Raw genomic sequence first — 20,121 nt, 5'->3', positions numbered from 1 at the left:
GCAGCCTCTCACATGCTCGGCCACCCGGACAGCCACATCTGAAATCATCTGGTATGCTCGTATCTCAAGGCCAAAATTTGCCCAGAATTTCCCTTGTACAGTGGTACCTCGTCTTACGACCGCTCGTCATACGACATTCTCGTCTTACGACGGAAATTTCGATCGAATAATTCGCCCGAAATACGATCAAAATTTCGTGATGCAACCAAGCCAGGTGGCCATGGCACTGTCTTTTTTGCATCTCTTTCGTGTATAAAATATATCTACGAGCACTGGGCGGACTTTGCATTTCCCCACCCGCCCGCTTTTTCTCCCACTTGGTCTACATTTACATACCAGGTAAACAATACAGACGCTCCCCTACTTACAAACATTCAACTTACGAACAACGGTACTTACGAACATGTCTGCAAATTGCGTTTAAGTCGAAAAATGTTCGTAAGTCCAATTTTGTATTTTTTTCCGAGTAGTGCTTCTTTCCGCCGCTAATACGCCTGGCGCTGTGAGGGCTCAGCTCACCCACCATCTACCTTCTTCGTTGCAATGCGGAAGTGCGTGACGTATCTCCAGTGCGCAAAGAACCTTTTTCATTTGTATCATTAAATATCTCGTGCATCCATTATTGAATATGGTTGGTAAAAAGTGAAAGGCTTCTATTGAGGGAGTTGCAAGGAAGAGGCAAGCCATTTCATTTGAAACGAGCGGCAATAATAACAAAGCTTGATGCGCGTGAGAGTGGTGAGCGTTGCACATATAACAACTTGAATCGTTCGACCGTCAGTACCATTTATAAACAGAAAGATCGAGCAGCAGGACCCAAATATTGAACGTTGCACAAAGTTTGCAAATCAATTGAATGATGCCATACAGTGCTACCGCATCATTTATGATGAAAAAAAAGAAGAAAACTGTGCAATCGTCGTTAGATCGCTTCTTTCGGCCAGTTTCTAATACATAAATCTCTCTCTATACAGTACTGTACATATTCTTTCCATTTTATTAAATGTTTTTTTCAGTACAAACCAATGCGTGTTACTTATACAAGCCTTAAACATACAAATGCACTTATATAAACCTTCAATATACTTATATAGGCCTTAAACATAAATTATAATACAAAATATAGCACTGAATCAACTTACAAACAAATTCAACTTATGAACAATCGCTCGGAACCTAACTCGTTCGTAAGTAGGGGAGCGTCTGTACTATGGATCAGCAGAGTTTTGCAAAGAAAAGGCGACCGTTGACAATGGACATGAAACGCGAAATAATTGAAAAATATGAGAGTGGTTACGTGTTACCGAGCTCGCTCGGCAATACGAGAGGAATCCGTCAACTATATCCACCATCCTTAAGCAGAAGGATGCAATTAAGGAGAAGAGACCTTCCAAAGGACTAACTATCATTTCCCACCGGCGCAGTGACATTCATGACGAGATGGAGAGCCTTCTTTTATTGTGGATAAAAGAAAAACAATTAGCAGGAGATAGCGTGACCGAGTCAACCATATGTGAAAAAGGCAGCGGAATTTACATGGATTTGATAACAACGAAAGGAGAGCCTTCAACAACTTCACAACCCTTTAAAGCGAGTCATGGCTGGTTCGAAAAATATAAAAAAAGATCTAGAGTACACTCGGTAATCCGACACGGGGAAGCGGCGAGTTCCAATTCGAAAGCCGCGGTGGAATTTATCAAGACATTTGCCTTGATTATCACTGTCAAGTCAACTATGGAGAAGATATGTCTGCCCATCCTCCAGACCAACAGGGGGCAGAAAAGAAAACTCAATCAAAGTCACCTCACCTCACTTCCTGCCTGAGATCATAAGGCATGAGCCAGGATAGAAATTCAGTAGTCCAGCTTTGAAAGGAGACAGGCAAAGAGGACCAAGAAATGCCCTTCAGACCCGATCACACGCAACTGGTAGGATAAAAATAAGTACCACCTAGATGCCAGCTGATTGATGCTTAATTTGTTTCTCACAACCATAAGTTGCATTCTTTGTATTTTCCCTTAACTTGGATTACTCTTATGACCAATCTCTGTAAGGTGAACATTTGTGTTTGATTTACTCAATCAGTTAATGTACCCATTCACTTCCACTCTATCATTTGAACGCTCTTCTGCTTTTCTGTAATAAATTCAAGATGTTAGTAGTAAACTCAAGAGCAACACTTTGATCAGCATAGTAACTTGAAACTTGAATGATGTCACATGCTTCCTTCTTTCCTCCTTCTTTAAGGTTTCAACCTAATCACTTCCTATCACCATAAACTTCAATAAAATTGTAAACTGGAATGATTTGAGTTGTTACTGCTGTGAAAAGATCGGGGCCCCTTTTCAAGTTTGGGGTAAAATTTGAAGGAAAGTCGAGAGAACTTGACAATCACCCAGGAAAGTTACATCCCCAGTGAGTTTTCAACTGCGATGAAACTTGTCTTTTTTGGAAAAAGATGCCCAGGTGGACATTCATCGTGGCAGAGGAGAAGGCATTACCGCTAGCGCTGTGTGCTAATGCGAGTGGTGACTGTAAAATTAAGCCGCTACTGGTGTACAATGCGGAGAACCCGCGTGCCTTCAAGAGACACAACATCAAGAAAGCAAACCTACAAGTGATGTGGCGCGCTAATTCTAAAGCTTGGATTACGCGTCATTTTCAAAACATTTTGAAGCGGAGGCAAAAACAAACAACTCTTGATGCGTTCGTTTTGAAGACTTCGTCGGAGCGTCCGGATGGTGTCAACCCGTAGAACAAAGGTAAAAAAAAGATTAAAACAAAATTAGAATTCAGTTTTGTGTGAAGTTACATTAAACATTGAGTGTCTGTATATAGTTATCCAAGTTAATTTAGATTTGTTTGTTCGTTTACGAGTGCCGTGGATAAAGTGCCCCCGAACACCCCCCCCCCCTCCGCCTCCGTGTACGTATGCCGATGTGTCTCCCCTTTGCGAAATGCGTCTAATTTTACTTCTATTAAACACATTTCATTACTATTAAACCACTCGTTATTTATTACTTTGTCAATATATGGCGAATTAGAAGAAATAAAACATTTTTTCCAATCCAATATCCTGTTTTTGGTGTTTTTTCAGAGGGTTGGAACGAATTAATTTGTTTTCAATTCATTTCAATGGGAAACGTCCGCTCGAGTTACGAAAAGCTCATCATACGATCTCAGTCTCGGAACGGATTACGATCGTATATCGAGGTACCACTGTATCTAAAATTTCTCATATGTTGGGACACTCGTATGTCAAGGTATTACTGTATTACAAAAACATGCACATAATTGGAGTCAACTACAGTTACTTTTCCGGCAAGAACTTGTACTTAATTGTAGTCAACATTTTAATCCTGGTTGCAGTACAATTTTTTAGCCACCAATCTTACATAGTGCAAAGAGCAATAAGGACAATGGAGCTGGAATAAAGAATCAAACTGTGTTGACATACGAATGTTACATATCAATCAGAAAAGACAGACGCTAACAAACTAAACAAAACATGAGCAATGATCATCTGAACATACAGCGTGCATAAACAATCTATGCAAAATGTTTATTGAAATATTAGGGCCATTATGAATAATTATAGTGCAATTCTTGGATAGTGTTCGTTTAAGAACAAACTGTGGAAAACAGCAGCACAACAACTATTAGAGGGGTAATTGTTTCACAAAGTTCTATGGCATCATGACATGTCGGCAAAGGGCGTTAAATTCTAGATATGACACATAATTTATCACTACTATCACTTATTTGGGTCTTTTGCCGGGAAAACGCACCTTATGGAGAAGCACTACCAATTTCGTCATACACAGTTTCTGGGTATGATGACAATTAGGCTTTTTGTCGAGTCAATGATGATGACAAAGACTATGTCCGATTATTATTATTATTATTATAAGGAACGGTTGGCATCTGTAATGGCAAATACGTTTGCTCCAACGTGCCCAAATTGTAAACATTGTTAGTTAATGCCGTGATGTGCCTGATAAACCTGACGGACCAGTCACTAAGACTCTTGCTCTCATTGACGATTCAACACCAAGATCACTTGTAAACAAATCTGAGGCCTGTTTGAGTTTGCTTCAATTTGACGCAAATGTACTTTTACTTCGAACCTACAAATTAAAAATATCTAAAGAAATTTGAGACCAGTATTAGTTCAGAGTGTTGATTGAGCTTGTAATTTAAGATACTTGGTAAGATTAGCATGCTTTAAATTGGGACAAAAAAAACAGGATTTACTCAGACAGAAAACAAAGGAGTCCTTGTAATAAACTGTTGTCTTATAATTAGACCACGTGAAAATTGTCCTTAAACAGTTACACAGAAGATCAGTTTTGAAATGATCAAATCTGAACTTTGTTCAAAATGCATAGCAACCTGATAAAAATTAATACAGTCACATTCTCATTCAACAATAACAGTGCCTTACAAAATACTGCTTGAATGTTTTCCTCAGAGCTAAATTTGTTTTAAATACATAAAATGTATAATGTACGTTTTAAAGTTAGATTCCACTGAATTAACTCATTGCCTCCCATTAACAACAATAGGCATCCAATTCATTTGAACTGGAAAAACTGGCAATGAATGTTCACATTTCAGTGACATTGACAACGCTATAATTGTCCAAACAATTTAGACTGGGAGAGACTGGCAGCGAACAAGCTATTTGGAGATCAAATAGACTGTCACACCGGCCACTGTCACTTGTGCCCTGCAATTGTCTGGCCACTGATTCAGGGTGTCCCCCCACCTCTGGCCCGGAGTCATAGGCTCCAGCACCCCCCGCAACTGTAATGAGGATAAAGCGGTTCAGAAAATGAATGAATGGACTGTCCCAGTCAAAATGGATTGGACATCTAGCGCTGTCAGCGGCAGCCAGTTAGTCAAGGATATTTCAATATTTGTTCCCATATAAATATTACCAGAAAATGTCAGTTAGTTATTAAAGATGTGCCTTACTGATTACGGCCTAACTGCAAAACCATCTCATTAATCAAGTCTACAATTTATCCTCAGAGTCGTTAAGATGTACCCAAATATCTACAGCACAACCACAAATTTCGACTGTGTGTAATAATTGGAATGAAAGACTGTGATTGTAACGAAATGAATTCAAATCAATTTAACATGCAGGTGTTTATGGAACTAAAGAAATAACTTTTCAGTTTCAGTAGGAATGTTCACGATTATGCTCGTTTAAAAATATTGGAGCCCCCTGACTTCACAAAAGTGGTCGTGCTCAGTCTTTTGAGATATTTAAAACATGTGCATCCAAGGTATGCATCGTAATAGATTTTAACTAAAAGGGATGATCAAAATGAAAGGTAGTTCTTGATTAGCCCTTTGACTCCTAACGTCTATCGGTTCATAACCAGGGAATCGTTATTTTATAACACTTCACTGTACAAAAACACATTACAGCATTCTGTAAGTACCGACACGAACCAGCTAATGGTGACAACACCAGGATATAGAGAACAGAGCTATCCTGCTAACATTTATGTCACCTACCTTGACAAATGCTTTAGAATTTGCTTTTTGATTATTCCGGCCATTTCTGCTTTAGTCGTAATTGCTTGGTGTTTCGATTTAGATTATCATTTACTAGGTTGGAAATCGTTCTAACCGGAATACATCATTCGCTGGTGGCATCTTAAGAGCCATGACGATGCTAGGCTAGTTAGTACCTCGTTCCACATTTGACAGCCATTCCCCCAACACTGCCTTTGAGCCCACCCCCTCCGCCTCTCTCTCTCTGTGGTACAGGATGTTGTTAATACATGCACATATCCATCAGTGGCGGTACGTGCATTTTCGGTACGTGCATTTTCTCGTAGCGCCTTCAACGAATCAATCCAACCCTCAAAAACTATTTTATGGCAATAAAACCTCTACTGCAGCTACAGCTGCGACACATAAAAAATAATCAATAAATCAATGCTCAAAAATGGGGAAAAATCCACTTCCTAGCAGCATTTAATGATTAAATACAAATACTGGAGCTTTTCAGACATTACAACCGGGCCAGGGGTGTGATTTCCCCGGGAAAAGACAGCGATGGACGTCAATGGCGAAACGGCAAAAATTGCACTAAAATGGGATAAAATCCACTTCCTAGCAGCATTTAGTGATTAAATACAAACACTGGAGCTTTTCAGATATCAGAACCGGACCCACAATTGAAATATTATTTAGGAATGTAGCCATATTTTACTCACTTTAAAAAAAGGGAACAAATATAGGTTGCTCCAGAGATGTTCCACTGACAAAGGGTCTCTGGTAGAGAAGCCATATGTAAGACTGGTGACCAGAAATTGTACTGCAAACACGTTCAAAATATGAAATATATTTATATATTTGTCATTGTCAGGATTTTATTTTATATTATTACAGTAATACCTTGACATACGAGTGCTCCAACACACGAGAAATTTGAGATACGAGGAAAATGCCGATCAAATATTTGCCTTGAGATACGAGACAAATTTGAGATACGAGGAAAATGCTGATCAAATATTTGCCTTGAGATACGAGACAAATTTGAGATAAGAGCATACGAGCATACTGGTGGCCGAGTCCGCTAGAGGCTGCTTATGATAACAGCGCACCATCTTTCTCACCGCATCTCCCTCGCGTAGATATCAACGAGCACTGGGCGTGCAGGTTGCATTTTTACGTGTTTTTTGGGTTAATCAGTGCAGAATTAAGGGAAAAACAATGGACCCTACCCAAGCCGATGCAATGAAGGGTAGTGAGAAGAAAAAGCGTATGATGACAATCAATATTAAGCACTAAATATTCGAAAAACATGAGTGTGGTATACGCGTGACTGAGCTGGCTCGCCAATTCAAGAGGAGTACTTCGACAATATGTACCATCCTCAAGCAGAAGGATGGTATAAAGCAGGGGTGGGCAAGTCCGGTCCTCGAGAGCCCCTATCCAGTCTGTTTTCCATATTTCCCTCCTCCACCACACCTGAATCAAATGATCAACTCATCAACAAGCTGTCCAGAAGCTTCATACCTGTTGGATTTATTATGGGATGTTACTATATGTTTTGTGAGCATTTTTAATAAGTAATAAGGCTATGAATTAATTCATGATGATATTATAGATGTATGCATTTTAACAGTGGTGGGCGGTGCATTTTCTGGTAGCGCCTTCAACGTATCAATCCAATCCTAAAAACTTTTATGGCTATAAAACCTCTACTGCAGCTACAGCTGCGACACATAAAAAATAAATAATAAATTAATGCACAAAAATGGGGTAAAATCCACTTCCTAGCAGCATTTCATGATAAAATACAAATACTGGAGCTTTTCAGACATTAAAACCAGGCCAGGGGGTGATTTTCCCGGGAAAAGACAGCAATGAACGTCATGGGCGTACGGGCAAACATTGCCCGAAAATGGGGTAAAATCCAGCCGAAAACAGCATTTATTGATTAAATACAAATACTGGAGCTTTTTAGACATCAGAATCGGGCCCAGAGTATAATTTCCCCGGTAAAAAGACAGCGATGAACGTCGATACGTCCATACGTAAAATGACAAAAAATGCACTAATATTAGGTAAAATCCACTTCCTAGCATCATTTATTGATTGAATACAAATACTGGAGCTTTTGAGACATTACAACCAGGCCAGGGGGGTGATTTTTCCCGGGAAAAGACAGCGAAGGACGTCAATGGTGAAACGGCAAAAATTAAACTGGGATAAAATCCACTTCCTAGCAGCATTTTGTGATTAAATACAAACACTGGAGCTTAAATACAAACACTGGAGCTTTTCAGATATCAGAACTTGGCCCACAATTGAAATATTATTTAGGAATATAGCCATATTTGTAATTTTACTCACCAAAAATCCTTTTTACACAATATCCATCCTCCGTTCTTTCTTCCTTCTTTCCTATCGCCATCGAAGCTAATGATGAAAGTCGAGCCTGTCCTGTCATATTTCCGGCATATTCCGTTTTGAAAATAGCATTAAATCAACACAACAATATACTATTTGCTTGTGGAGCTAAGTTAGCGCGCTGAAAGTGCCCCACACACCATTTTCCCGGCTGTAACAGGCTTGCTAGCTTCGGAGTTGACCGTCCTTTCTTAATGATGTCCATTTTTTTCTGGAAAAGTCAGTCTGGAAAATAGCTTTGTGAGCAAACAGAATCAATTTGTTTTTGCTTCTGCTTCTGTCGGCCATAGTGGGTGGAGTTTGCGATCTCGGCTGCCTGAGTACTGCTTTGGCCCGCCCACTAGCCAATCATAGTTTGTGAAAGCAATGACATGTCCCAGCCAGCAAAATGCTAACGCCTATGAAAAATCATTGTGGGGTTGCCAACTCGAAATCGGATTGGTTAAAAGCAACAGTCTAGTTTAATGCAGCAGAGCCTGCAAGAACTGATTGTGAAGGCTTTGAGGCAGATCTGATCTGGCAACAAATAATGGCTGAAATGTGATTGGTTAAATGCTTCAATATGAAAACACACATCTGGAAGCAGTGCAACCAGGGGGAAAAGCAATGAAAGGAAGCTAACAGACCATTTGGAATAATAAGTATTTATGGACAAAATATAATATGATTCAGATATTTCTTAGGCCAGCAGAGAAGGCCTTGAAGGCCCTGACGGCCCGCCATTGCATTTTAATTACTTTTGTATAAGAGTGTCTTTAATTTGAGACTGGGACAAACTCGAGGTCACCCTGCTGGCTTGTTGATATAACACCTCAAGGACTGTTACTGGGAGATAGACCTCGCAACCCAGACACCCAGATGCAAGTTCGCAATGATCTACGAAGGACTCATAAATTGTTTTGTCTGGGACGCCGGCAGTTTACCTTATAAATAAATTATTATGCTTATACTGCAAATTCTTACGCATGTGTTTTGGTTTCAATCTAATAATGGCAATTGTTTTGAATCAGATTACATTGAAATGTTTTCAGTTATGTGCGACTAAAAACAGAGAAGAGGAGACTGCACGTCAGAAATGCTCAGGAACGAAGGCGCGTTGTGAGTGTGGCTCCTTGCAAGTTGTAACCAGATATGTGAAAGATGTCTTCCAATTTTAATTAAATATTACTAATAATGATTTAAGGGTATTAATCATTATTCCAACATTTGGTCCTTCGAGTAGCCGGGGTCAACACACCGATAAGGAATCCAGACGCTGCGGTTCAATATCTGGAGTGACCATGCACGGCGAGAATCCCTTTTCCAGGCTGGATTATTTCTCAGCAGCGCCTGGATTCTGGTCGGTTGAAGACCATCCATTTTTTGGAAGCATCTATCGACATTTCTGGTGAGTCCGTGTGTGATGTCTGCATATTGTTGACGGGTTCCAAATGCGCGAAGGGAATCACACGCGATGGCCTTATTTTGAGAAATAAGGCTCGCGTCCTGGGGATGGCGATTTTTAAAACCCTGTGAATACTAGTCACTGGCGGGTAGACACGTGTGTGGTCTATAAAATGTGTTGGTCGACGTTGTTTTGGTTGTGTGCGTAGTTGTTAAAGCCTAAGGAGAAACAGGAGGAAAAAGAAAAAAAGGTACTACGAGGTTACACATGAATCCACTCCAAAATGGGTGGCTCAAACATTAAAGCGGCTATTGACGACGCTCCAAAGATGCGTCTGCCGTGTAAAGATTGGAAATTTGTTGAAAATCAGAGCGCTTTTGGACTTAGACATCTAAACTTATTGATAAAATAAATATGGTTTTGCTAGCTTAATATGCATAAGATATTGATACTACGGGATAATGTACGTACTAATGCATAGAGGTAATATATATGTATAATATATGAATGGAGATAGAAGCGACACGGCTTGTTCCACAGATACTAATTATTGTTTTTGATGATGAGGCGGGGAAAGGCAAAACGTGCTGTTTTGTAAATGATAGCGGCCCTCGGCTGGTTGATAGGAGCGAGGCGATGGGCTGTTTTGTTCTAAAAACAAGACAGGCCTGCTCAAAATGGTTTGAATGAGGATTTTGAACATGAGGATGTTGAGCTAAATTTAATGGAAACACTGGCATTTGATTTGGTTAAACCAGAGATCACATTCTTTGTGAATGGAATTCAATTGGAATTTTTGTGTGATGCTGAAAGTTTTAAAACGGCAATTAAAATGGTTATTTCCAAAAGCTAGACGTACTTTGTTAATAGTACCTAAATGTACTGTCCATTTAATGGAATGAAATGGCTTATTGCGGCTTATCTTGATTTTATCCTGTACCGCTAGCGGGAATGTTTTGGTTAAGAGTCGAAAAGAAATACAAAACGACCAATTAAATGTTTAGCGGGGTTGCCAAACCTGCGTTTTTTGTCATACTCTAAACTGGTCAAATAATGCGTCGGCTGCGGGGGAGCGCGGCTGTCTTTGCTGCTGATTTGAATGCGAAGAAACATGTGGACTGCGTAGCGGTGGATTTGACGGTGTTAGGCATTCAGTATGCGCGCGGACCGCACGAGCAACTACATTTTTTTGGACCCCTTCCGTAAAAACATTACAATAATTGGCCTTGGGGGTGCTGAAGCAAACTTGAGGGCAGAAATGGGTTTTGCTATGATATAGTTATGCTTGCAGCATATTGTGATTATGGGGTCTTGGCAAAATATTGTGATATAGTTGGATATTGGGAGAGGAATTAATTTAGTCTTCTCTAAAAAGTAATTGTGCACAGGAGGCGAAGCATTGTGCGCGGAAAGAAACAGAGGTCACTTAGGAATGTCAACATTGATAAGCTGCTTCGCATCATTGGTGAAGGTCACAGTTAGCGGCTAAGAGCGCGCTTCCGTTAAACATTACATAATAAAAGAAGCAGGGTTTCCGCAATGACCTTCGCATTTATTTTTTGGATTTAATCAGGAATGTCTTTCGAAGTGATAGAAAATCTGTTTAGCAAAGATTGATTTGGTAAAAGGTTTGGAATTGGGAATAGAGCAAGATAGCCATTTTTTGGCGAATTTGTGGATTTCAAAGGGCTCTTAATTAAAGAGGACTAGTTTTTGGAGGATTAAAGGATATTAATACTGTTTTTGAATGGTTGAATTGTTCAAAATACTTTAATATAGGAGATTGGCTGGTTAAAGAAAAATAAATGGATTTTTTTTACAATATTATGGCATATTGGTGACAATTTGTGGGTCCTTTATTAAACATTGAAAATTGTAATTAGGAAATGCCTAGTAAAAGGTTGATTTCTCTAATTTAATTATTGTAGATTTTTATTGTGGTAACAGAGAGCTATAGGAAATAGCTCTTATCTTAAGTAAACATAGTATGGGGTGATTTGCAAATTATGTCTTAGGTATTAAGAGTTATTTGGTTGTTAAAGAGATCAGACATGAAATTAACAATGCAGAAATGGCATGAGAAAATTCATGGCATTCGTCCAAATTAGTATTAGGTATATTGAACCTGGCTGGGGTAGATAAGATAATTGATTTAGGATAGTCATAGTTTCCCTAGAAGAAACTTGGAGTGTTTTTAAGTGCACAAAAGACATTCCCTGTTTGGCCTGAAGGGGGAAATATGCTTTGGTATAGGTCATATTGATGACTATTGGGACGTTACTGTCTATTGCTATAGGGGCATACAAATTAAGAATTTAGCCAAAACTTACTGCATTGCAATTATGGGGTTAATACACCTAAATGTTACAGTGATAACGATTGGCAATAACAAGCTTAGATAAAGGGGAATATCTACAACAAATTCTGGTGGGGCCTTTCATGGTGTGAAACAAGTGATGAAATAATGTCTATGGTTCAAAAATAAAATCTCCAAATTATAAAATATCAACCTTTGAGTAATGCTTTAAGTATATAGGTTGTCTAGAATGGGCAAAATTTGATAGCATTGAAAGGGGGTGTAACTTTGTTAGGTTTAAACACCAGACATTTGTATCACCAATCTGAAAGAAGGAAATCACAGAGAATTGAGTCAACTTTATTTGCAGTGAGAGGGTCGGGCACTGCTCGGTCGCAATCCTCTGACACACTCTGAATAAAGTCTCTGCTCCCTTGTCTCTTATTGTGTCAAGTTACAGGAAGTTTCAAGCTGATCAAAGGAAAGAGAGGGTTATCTCCTAGTTACAAAAGGGTCTTTGATGCATGACCATATGCTCTTTCAAGGTAACACCCCCACATCCTCTTTCCTTTCCTCCCGCAATCTTCACACGATAGTTCAAACAGGCGCCCGACCCCTAGAGTAGTTCCTCTTTGTTGAATAAGGCAAAACTTCCTCCAGGGCTCAGGACACCCCTAATTTTATTAGCAAGCATTTTGACACTCTAACCTAAAATCAGGATAACTTATTTACAATAATTCCAACAAACTTAATGCAGAACATGGAGGTAAAGTTTTTACAAACGGTTAAAATACTTAAAGGGGGGGGTGTTTCAATGTGTCACAACTTTTCCGTTATTGCATTATTGGCGAATAGATAGTTAATCACAGCCACTCGCATGGCAGTCCACATGCTGACTGACTCGGGTAAGGGGCAGTGGCAATTGAACAAATTTCTATTTTTAGATATGTGGCACGCGAATCTAATACATTAATTACCTAGTTTCTTCAGGCATCAACCTTGCGGTTCGAGGATCTACTAATGCGGGGTGGAACCAGACCTTCCGGAGTGTGGAGTATTCCTGGTGTCCTCAAGAATTCGTAGGTTTTCTCTGGGTACTCCAGTTTTACTCCAACAAACCAAAATTATGGATGATTGGGGGAGCACTCTAAATTCCTTGATTATGAGTGCGAGCGTGGATGAGTGTCTGTCTTTTGTGTTTTAATTGGCTAGCCACCAAGATATATCAATATTCTAATATCAAGGTGGAAGATTTCTGAAATCGCTGATAAGCCTTTCGAGGACGGCGGTGGCAGAGTAGGACAGAAACAAAAAGAGAAGAATTTCGCCAAATGAATTTTTTTGATTTCTGCAATGGGAAATTTGGGAACCTGGGGGACTAAACAAAAAACAAAAGACTTATCTAGGAGGGCTGCCATTTTGAGTCATAGTAAGTGTCATACCTCAAAAAAGGGGGAGATTATAGATTCAATCTATATGCAGATATATGGCCAAAACACGGGCGATTCCCCCTTATGTCAAGCTACAAAAGCTACATATCCATTTCAAAGGATACATATGGATTTTATAGAATATGTGGGGTACATAACAGTCCTAAAACAGATTGGGGAAACCTTGTTGCAGAAACTGGTCTAGATTGGCAAGCTTGGATGACACACGAAAAACCATCAGGCCTTTGATAAAATTAACCCATACAGTGGGGGCATTACAAATCATTATTCAGACTGACAAATTAACTTGTGGATTCTTGTCTGACGTTTTTCCTAAGTCCATGGGCAGGTGGAGAAGACCCTTTTTACAAAATTCTACATTTGTGTCTCAACAACAATGACCATGTCTATGGAGACGGTAGGAAAATCGTCAGAGATGGAAACACCCGGATCCGCCATAGTAAAATTAAAATCTGAGATGACCAGAGTTGATGAATTCATTTCCGCAACAGGGAGTTTCCCAAACGGGAGGCGGTAAGAAATAATTGGTTATTGTTGATGGAAAATGCAGCTATTATAAATCAAACCTGTATAACATGTAGGGGGCTGACCTCTCTTAAGAGTAGTACCCACGCAAATTACCCCTGATTGTGTAAAGGAGAAGATGTAAGCCAAAGTGTGAGAATTGAAATAATGTATACCCTGTTCCAAGAGCAAAGGACAAGTCTAACTTTTCAACACATGTTGTGTTTGATCATTTTACCTGCTTAAACCTTACAGGGCATGGTCTGAAGCTGGAGGCGATAAATGAGACGTGTGCCCACGTCCTAAAACCGACTACACCCTGATACCACGTTCTGACCTATGATGGTGGTGGGGTGGAAATAAAGTATACGACTCCTGCTGAAACGCGGCAGGACTTTGTGCCTTGGGGTCACTGCTTTTACCAGTGTCTGTTTTTCCATCTACAGTGGAGGAGATACAATTGGCTGAAATCCAGTATGATGGTGGGTCCCTCCCGACGGCATCGATCGGTATGGAGAGAGGGAGATCCAACATACATTGATGCGATTGGCATCCCCGGGGCGTACCAGATGAGTATAAGTTGGCTAATCAGGTCGCAGCAGGTTGGGAGTCTATTTTTCTTTTAAGTATCCCAAAACAAAAATGTGATAAATTACCTGCATTACAATGTCCAAAACCTTGGAAATTATACTGAACAGGGATTTGTGGCGATAAAGGAACAACTGGAAGCCACTAGTCTGATGGCGTTCCAGGATCGTGCAGCGGTTGAAATGCTTCTTGAAGGAGCAGGGGGCGTATGCAATGTTTGAAAATGTTGCACTCAACCACACGTCCCCCACTGGGTCCCACACCAGGGCCAACGATGGCCTGCAGACCCTAAACCGCAAGATGAGCATCCTGGAGTAGAATTATCCGCTTGACAGATTTGTGGGATAAGGCCTTCGTACATACAAAGATTTGGCCTAATCTGTTGCATTTTCCGTAGCCATTTTTGCTACGATTTTGACATTATGTGGGTGTTGTGTTATTCCCTGCTTAAGATCCTTGATAAGCCGACTTGTAATCACTGTGATTGCCCCTACAAATTCAAAATTGCATGAATTATATCCCTGCTGATGAAACGTACTGAGGGGAGCAGTGAATTCCAGGAGCATGGTAATTCCGAGAATGAATTGGGCGGAAATGATTTTGTTTTTTGCTTTTCGGACCAGCCGAACGAGTAGGGCCTAAGCGGGTAAAATTAAAGCAGCCAACGGAGATATCCCTCTCTTCTTGGATTTGCCATAAAATGAATAACAAACATATAATAAAAAGGGGGGAAATGTTGGATTTATTATGGGATATTTCTATGTTTGTAAGCATTTTTAATAAGTAATAAGGCTATGAATTAATTCATGATGATATTATAGATGTATGCATTTTAATTACTTTTGTATAAGAGTGTCTTTAATTTGAGACTGGGACAAACTCGAGGTCACCCTGCTGGCTTGTTGACATAACACCTCAAGGACTCTTACTGGGAGATAGACCTCGCAACCCAGACACCCAGATGCAAGTTCGCAATGATCTACGAAGGACTCATAAATTGTTATGTCTGGGACGCCGGCAGTTTACCTTATAAAGAAATTATTATGCTTATACTGCAAATTCTTACGCAGGTGTTTTGGTTTCAATCTAATAATGGCAATTGTTTTGAATCAGATTACATTGAAATGTTTTCAGTTATGTGCGACTAAATACAGAGAAGAGGAGACTGCACGTCAGAAATGCTCAGGAACGAAGGCGCGTTGTGAGTGTGGCTCCTTGCAAGTTGTAACCAGATATGTGAAAGATGTCTTCCAATTTTTATTAAATATTACTAATAATGATTTAAGGGTATTAATCATTATTCCAACAATACCGATCCCGATTATTTGATTCAAGTGTGTTGGTGGAGGGAGACATGTAAAACAGGCTGGATAGGGGCTCTCGAAGACCGGACTTGGCCACCCCTGGTATAAAGGATATCAAGCCTTCCAAAGGACTAACCATAATTTCTAAGCTGGGCAGTGACATTAATAACGAGATTGAGAAGCTTCTTTTAATATGGATAAAGGATAAACAGGGCGGCCCGGTGGTGCGGGTGGTTAACGCGTTGGCCTCACGGCTCTGGGGTCCTGGGTTGAAGTCCAGGTCGGTCCACCTGTGTGGAGTTTGCATGTTCTCCTGCGTGGGTTTGCTCCGGGTACTCCGGTTTCCTCCCACATTCCAAAAACATGCATGGCAGGCTGATTGGACACTCTAAATTGCCCGTAGGCGTGGGTGTGAGTGTCCATGGTTGTCCTTTGTCTCCTTGTTCCCTGCAATTGGCTGGCCACCGTCCCCTGTCTCTGGCCCGGAGACAGCTGGGATCCACCAACCCCCGTGACTCTAATGAGGTTAAAGCGGTTCAGAAAATGAGATGAAAAGATAAAGAGTTAGCGAGAGATAGCGTGACCAAGTCGATAATATGCTAAAAGGCCAGCGGAATCTACATGGACTTGAAAGCAAAGCAAGCATCTGAAAAAGACACCAGCAAAACCCTCCAAAGTGAGTCGTGGCTGGTTCGATAATTTAAAAAAAACTAACTGGACGAAACAAACACTCAGCTCTGAGGCATGAAGAAGCAGGAAGTTCCGCATCGAAAGCCGGAGTTGAATACATTAACATCTTTGCCTCGGTTACTGCACAAGAAGGTTTAATTTAGTGTAACGTAAGATTAAAATTTATTTTTAAGTGTGTGTATAGTAATCTAAGTTCATTTAAGTTAAATTTAAAGTTTATGTTATATCACAAGCCCGTTCGCCAAGTCTCTGTCCTGTCCCTTCTCTCTCTCTCGAGACCGCGTCGTCTGTCTGTACTGAGTAATGTCCCATTTAAGTGTTGAAGATCATTACCACTAGATAGGTATTTGTTACTTTGTGAGTAGATGGTGAATTAGAACCAATAAAAAGATGTCTTTCCATTGTGTTTTTTGGGGGGGTTTCAGAGGGTGGGAATGAATTAATTTGTATTTAATTCATTTCTATGTGAAAAATAGATTTGAGATATGGGTAAATACCAGTGGCGGTCCGTGCATTTTCTGGTGACGCCTTCAGCAAAAACTATTTTATGGCTATAAAACCTCTACTGCAGCTATAGCTGCGACACATAAAAATAATCAATAATAACCTCATACAATTGAAATATTATTTATGAATCTAGCCATATTTTACTCACCAAAAATCATTTTTACCTGTACACAATATCCATCCTCCTTTCTTTCCTCCTTCTTTTCTATCGCCATCGAAGGTAATGCTGAAAGTCGAGCCTGGCCTGTCGTATTTCTGGCACAGGTTTTTATTCGATTTAGTGCTGAAAATGTTCGTTCCCGGTTGTGACAGGCAAGCTTTCTATGGAGTTGTCCGACCCTTCTTAATGATGTCCAGCTTTTTTTTCTTGAAAAGTCCGTCTTGAAAATGGCTTTGACAGCAAATCTGCAAACAAATCAATTTCTTCTCCTGCTTCAGCCATTGTGGTTTGACAAAACCGCTATTAAATCAACACAACAATATGTTTGCTTGTGCATCTCGCTACAGATACAGCTTGCTAGCTCTGGCTAGTCCACTCTATCACTAGCCAATCATAGTTGGTGAAAGCGATGACGTATCCCTACGCCTGCGACAAGGCAACGACGTATCCCTACGCCTGCTAGAAGGCCTTGGTGTCACCAAATCGAATTCTGATTGGTTAAAGCGACAGTCTTATCGACGCTTGTTTAATGCAGCAAAGCCTGCAGAACTGATTGTGAAGGCCTTGAGGTAGATTTCTGACCCTGGCAACAAATAATGGCTGAAATGTGATTGGTTAAATGCTTCAATATGAAAACACACATCTGGATGCAGTGCAACCAGGGGGGAAAGCAATGAAAGGAAGCTAACAGACAATTTGGAATTATTTAATAAGTATTCATGGACAAAATATAATTAACATCAGTCTGTGATTCAGATACATCTTAGGCCAGCAGAGAAGGCCTTGAAGGCCCTGACGGCACACCACTGGTACAGTGCCTTGTGAAAGTATTCGGCCCCCTTGACCTTTTCACCCTTTTGCCACATTTCAGTCTTCAAACAGAAAAATATAAAATAAAAATATATATATATCAAGAATCAACAAGTGGGACCCAATTGTGAAGTTGAACGAAATTTACTGGATATTTTAAACTGAAAAGTGGGGCATGCAATATTATTCGGCCCCTTTACTTTCACTGCAGCAAACTCACTGCAGAAGTTCAGTGAGGATATCTGAATGATCCAATGTTGAGTGATGATGATAAATAGAATTGACCTGTGTGCAATCATGTCTCCGTATAAATGCACCTGCTCTGTGATGGTCTTAGGTTTCTGTTATAGCATCATGAAGACCAAGGAACACATCAGGCAGGTCCGAGATACTGTTGTGGAGAGGTTTAAAGCTGGATTTGGATACTAAAAGATTTTCTAAGCTTTAAACATCTCAAGAGAACTGTGTAAGCAATCAAATTGAAATTGAAGGACTATCAGACCACAGTAGATCTACCAAGACCAGTCCGTCACTCCAAATCAACTCATCAGCAAGCTGTCCAGAAGCTTCATAATGATCCTGAGTATTTGATGTAAGTGTGTTGGTGGAGTGAGACATGGAAAACAGACTGGATAGGGGCCCTGGACAACCGGAGTTAGGAGAAGGAGAAGACTGATCAGAGATGCAGCCAAATGAACTGAACTGCAGAGATCTCCAGCTGAGAGTACAATCAGTCGTACATTGAACAAATCTGGCCTTTACGGGAGAGTGGCAAGAAGAAAGCCATTTCTCAAAGATATCTATAAGAAGTCTCATTTAAAATTTGCCACAAGCCACATGGGAGCCACACCAAACATGTGGATGAAGTTTCTCTGGTCATTCATTCATTCGTCTTCCGTACCGCGCATTTTCGTAAGGGTTGCGGGGGTTTGCCGGAGCCTATCCAAGCTGACTTCAGGCAAAAGGTAGACTAGTACACCCTAGACTGGTCGCCAGTCAGTCGTAGGGCACATAGAGAGACAAACAACCATCCGTGCTCACAATCATACCACCACCAGCAGGAATCGAGCCCACGGCTGCTTGCACCGGAGTCAGGCGATTGGATCTCTACAGTCTACACCAGGGGTTGGCAATCCGATCCTCGATGACCGCTGTGGGTTCAGGTTTTTGTTGCAGCTGATCCAGCAAAGGCACTTTAACCAATGAGATTTCTGCAGAAAACAAGAAGCACCTGGCTGCAATCCACTGTTTGCACTTGCAGGACACCAGATTAGTGAAAAGGTGGCCTCTTTATGGGTTGGAATGAAAACCTGCACCCACTACGGCCCTTTGTGGAATAGTCTGACCACCCCTGGTCTACACCATGAGGCGGCTTGGTCTGGTCAGATGTCAAACTTTTTGGCCACAATGCAAAATGATATGTTTGTCGTAAAAGCAACACAGCTCATCACCATCAACACACCATCCCCACTGTCAATCAGGATGATGGGAGCCTCATTGTTTGGGCCTGCTTTTCTTCAGGAGCGAAAGGGAGGATGGTTAAAATTGATGGGAAGAAGAATGGAGCCAAATACAGAACCATTCTGGAAACCTCCTGAAGTCTCCAAAAGACCTGAGACTGGGATGGAGATTTATCTTCCAACAGGACAATGATACAAAACATAAAGCCGAATCTACAATGGAATTGATCATAAATAAACGTATCTAGGGATTACAATTGAGAAGTCAAAGTCCAGACCTGAATCCAGTCGAGAATCTTTGGGCAGAGCTGAAGACTGCTCTTCAGAAATGCTCTCCATCTAACCTCACTGAGCTCGAACTGTTGTGCAAGGAAGAATAGGCAAGAATTTCAGTCTCCTGTTGTGCAAAACTGATCAAGACACACCCTAAGCAAATTGGAGCTGTAATTGCAGCAAAAGATGGTGCTACAAATAATTAATGCAAGGGGGCCAAAAGATATTGCACGTCCAACTTTTCAGGTTTTTAATTTGTTTCAAAGTTTTAAAATATTCAATAAATTTTCTTCCACTTCACAATTGTGTCTCACTTGTTGGTGAAATTCACTTGAATGCTATCTTACTTGAGTCACAAAAAGTTTTAATTTTATATCTTTATTTTTGAACACTGAAATGTGGCGAAAGGTTGAAAAGTTCAAGGGGGCAGAATACTTTCACAAATCACTCTATATATGGACATAAACACAGAACAACATGAAATTAGGCTACACACTCATAAACACTCAAGAAACAACTCTTTAATGAACGTGGGTCAAAGGCACACAAATCAGTAACTCAATGCCGGCTGGAGCTAATCAGCAACAGTCCAAAAAAGTCTGGAGGCTTTTGGTCGAACAGTCACAATCATACTCCGCTGGTGGCCACTATCCTGACCCGGATGGCTCTGGTGAATGGCTGGAGCCCCCCATTTTTGGGTTGGCCTGGCGCCGTGCTCCCCAGTTCCACACGGTGGCTGCTACCCAAAACAAGCTG

The 20,121-nt window shown here is 40.6% G+C and overlaps 1 protein-coding gene across 1 annotated transcript in view; it reads right to left on the bottom strand.

The window, feature by feature from the left end:
- The window catches only part of bltp3a (bridge-like lipid transfer protein family member 3A), a 32,297-nt gene extending 26,530 nt beyond the window's left edge, over positions 1-5,767 (bottom strand). The window contains exon 1 of the mRNA XM_077600725.1: positions 5,530-5,767. Coding sequence (XP_077456851.1) covers positions 5,530-5,573 — 44 coding nt within the window. The 5' untranslated portion in view covers positions 5,574-5,767. The remainder of the gene's footprint in view (positions 1-5,529) is intronic.
- Between the last annotated feature and the right edge of the window lie 14,354 nt (positions 5,768-20,121).

This window comes from Stigmatopora argus, chromosome 1 (assembly GCF_051989625.1).
Source record: "Stigmatopora argus isolate UIUO_Sarg chromosome 1, RoL_Sarg_1.0, whole genome shotgun sequence".
NCBI classification, from domain to species: domain Eukaryota; kingdom Metazoa; phylum Chordata; class Actinopteri; order Syngnathiformes; family Syngnathidae; genus Stigmatopora; species Stigmatopora argus.
Note: the sequence above shows the minus strand (reverse complement) of the source record. Positions and strands in the feature narration are given on the sequence as shown.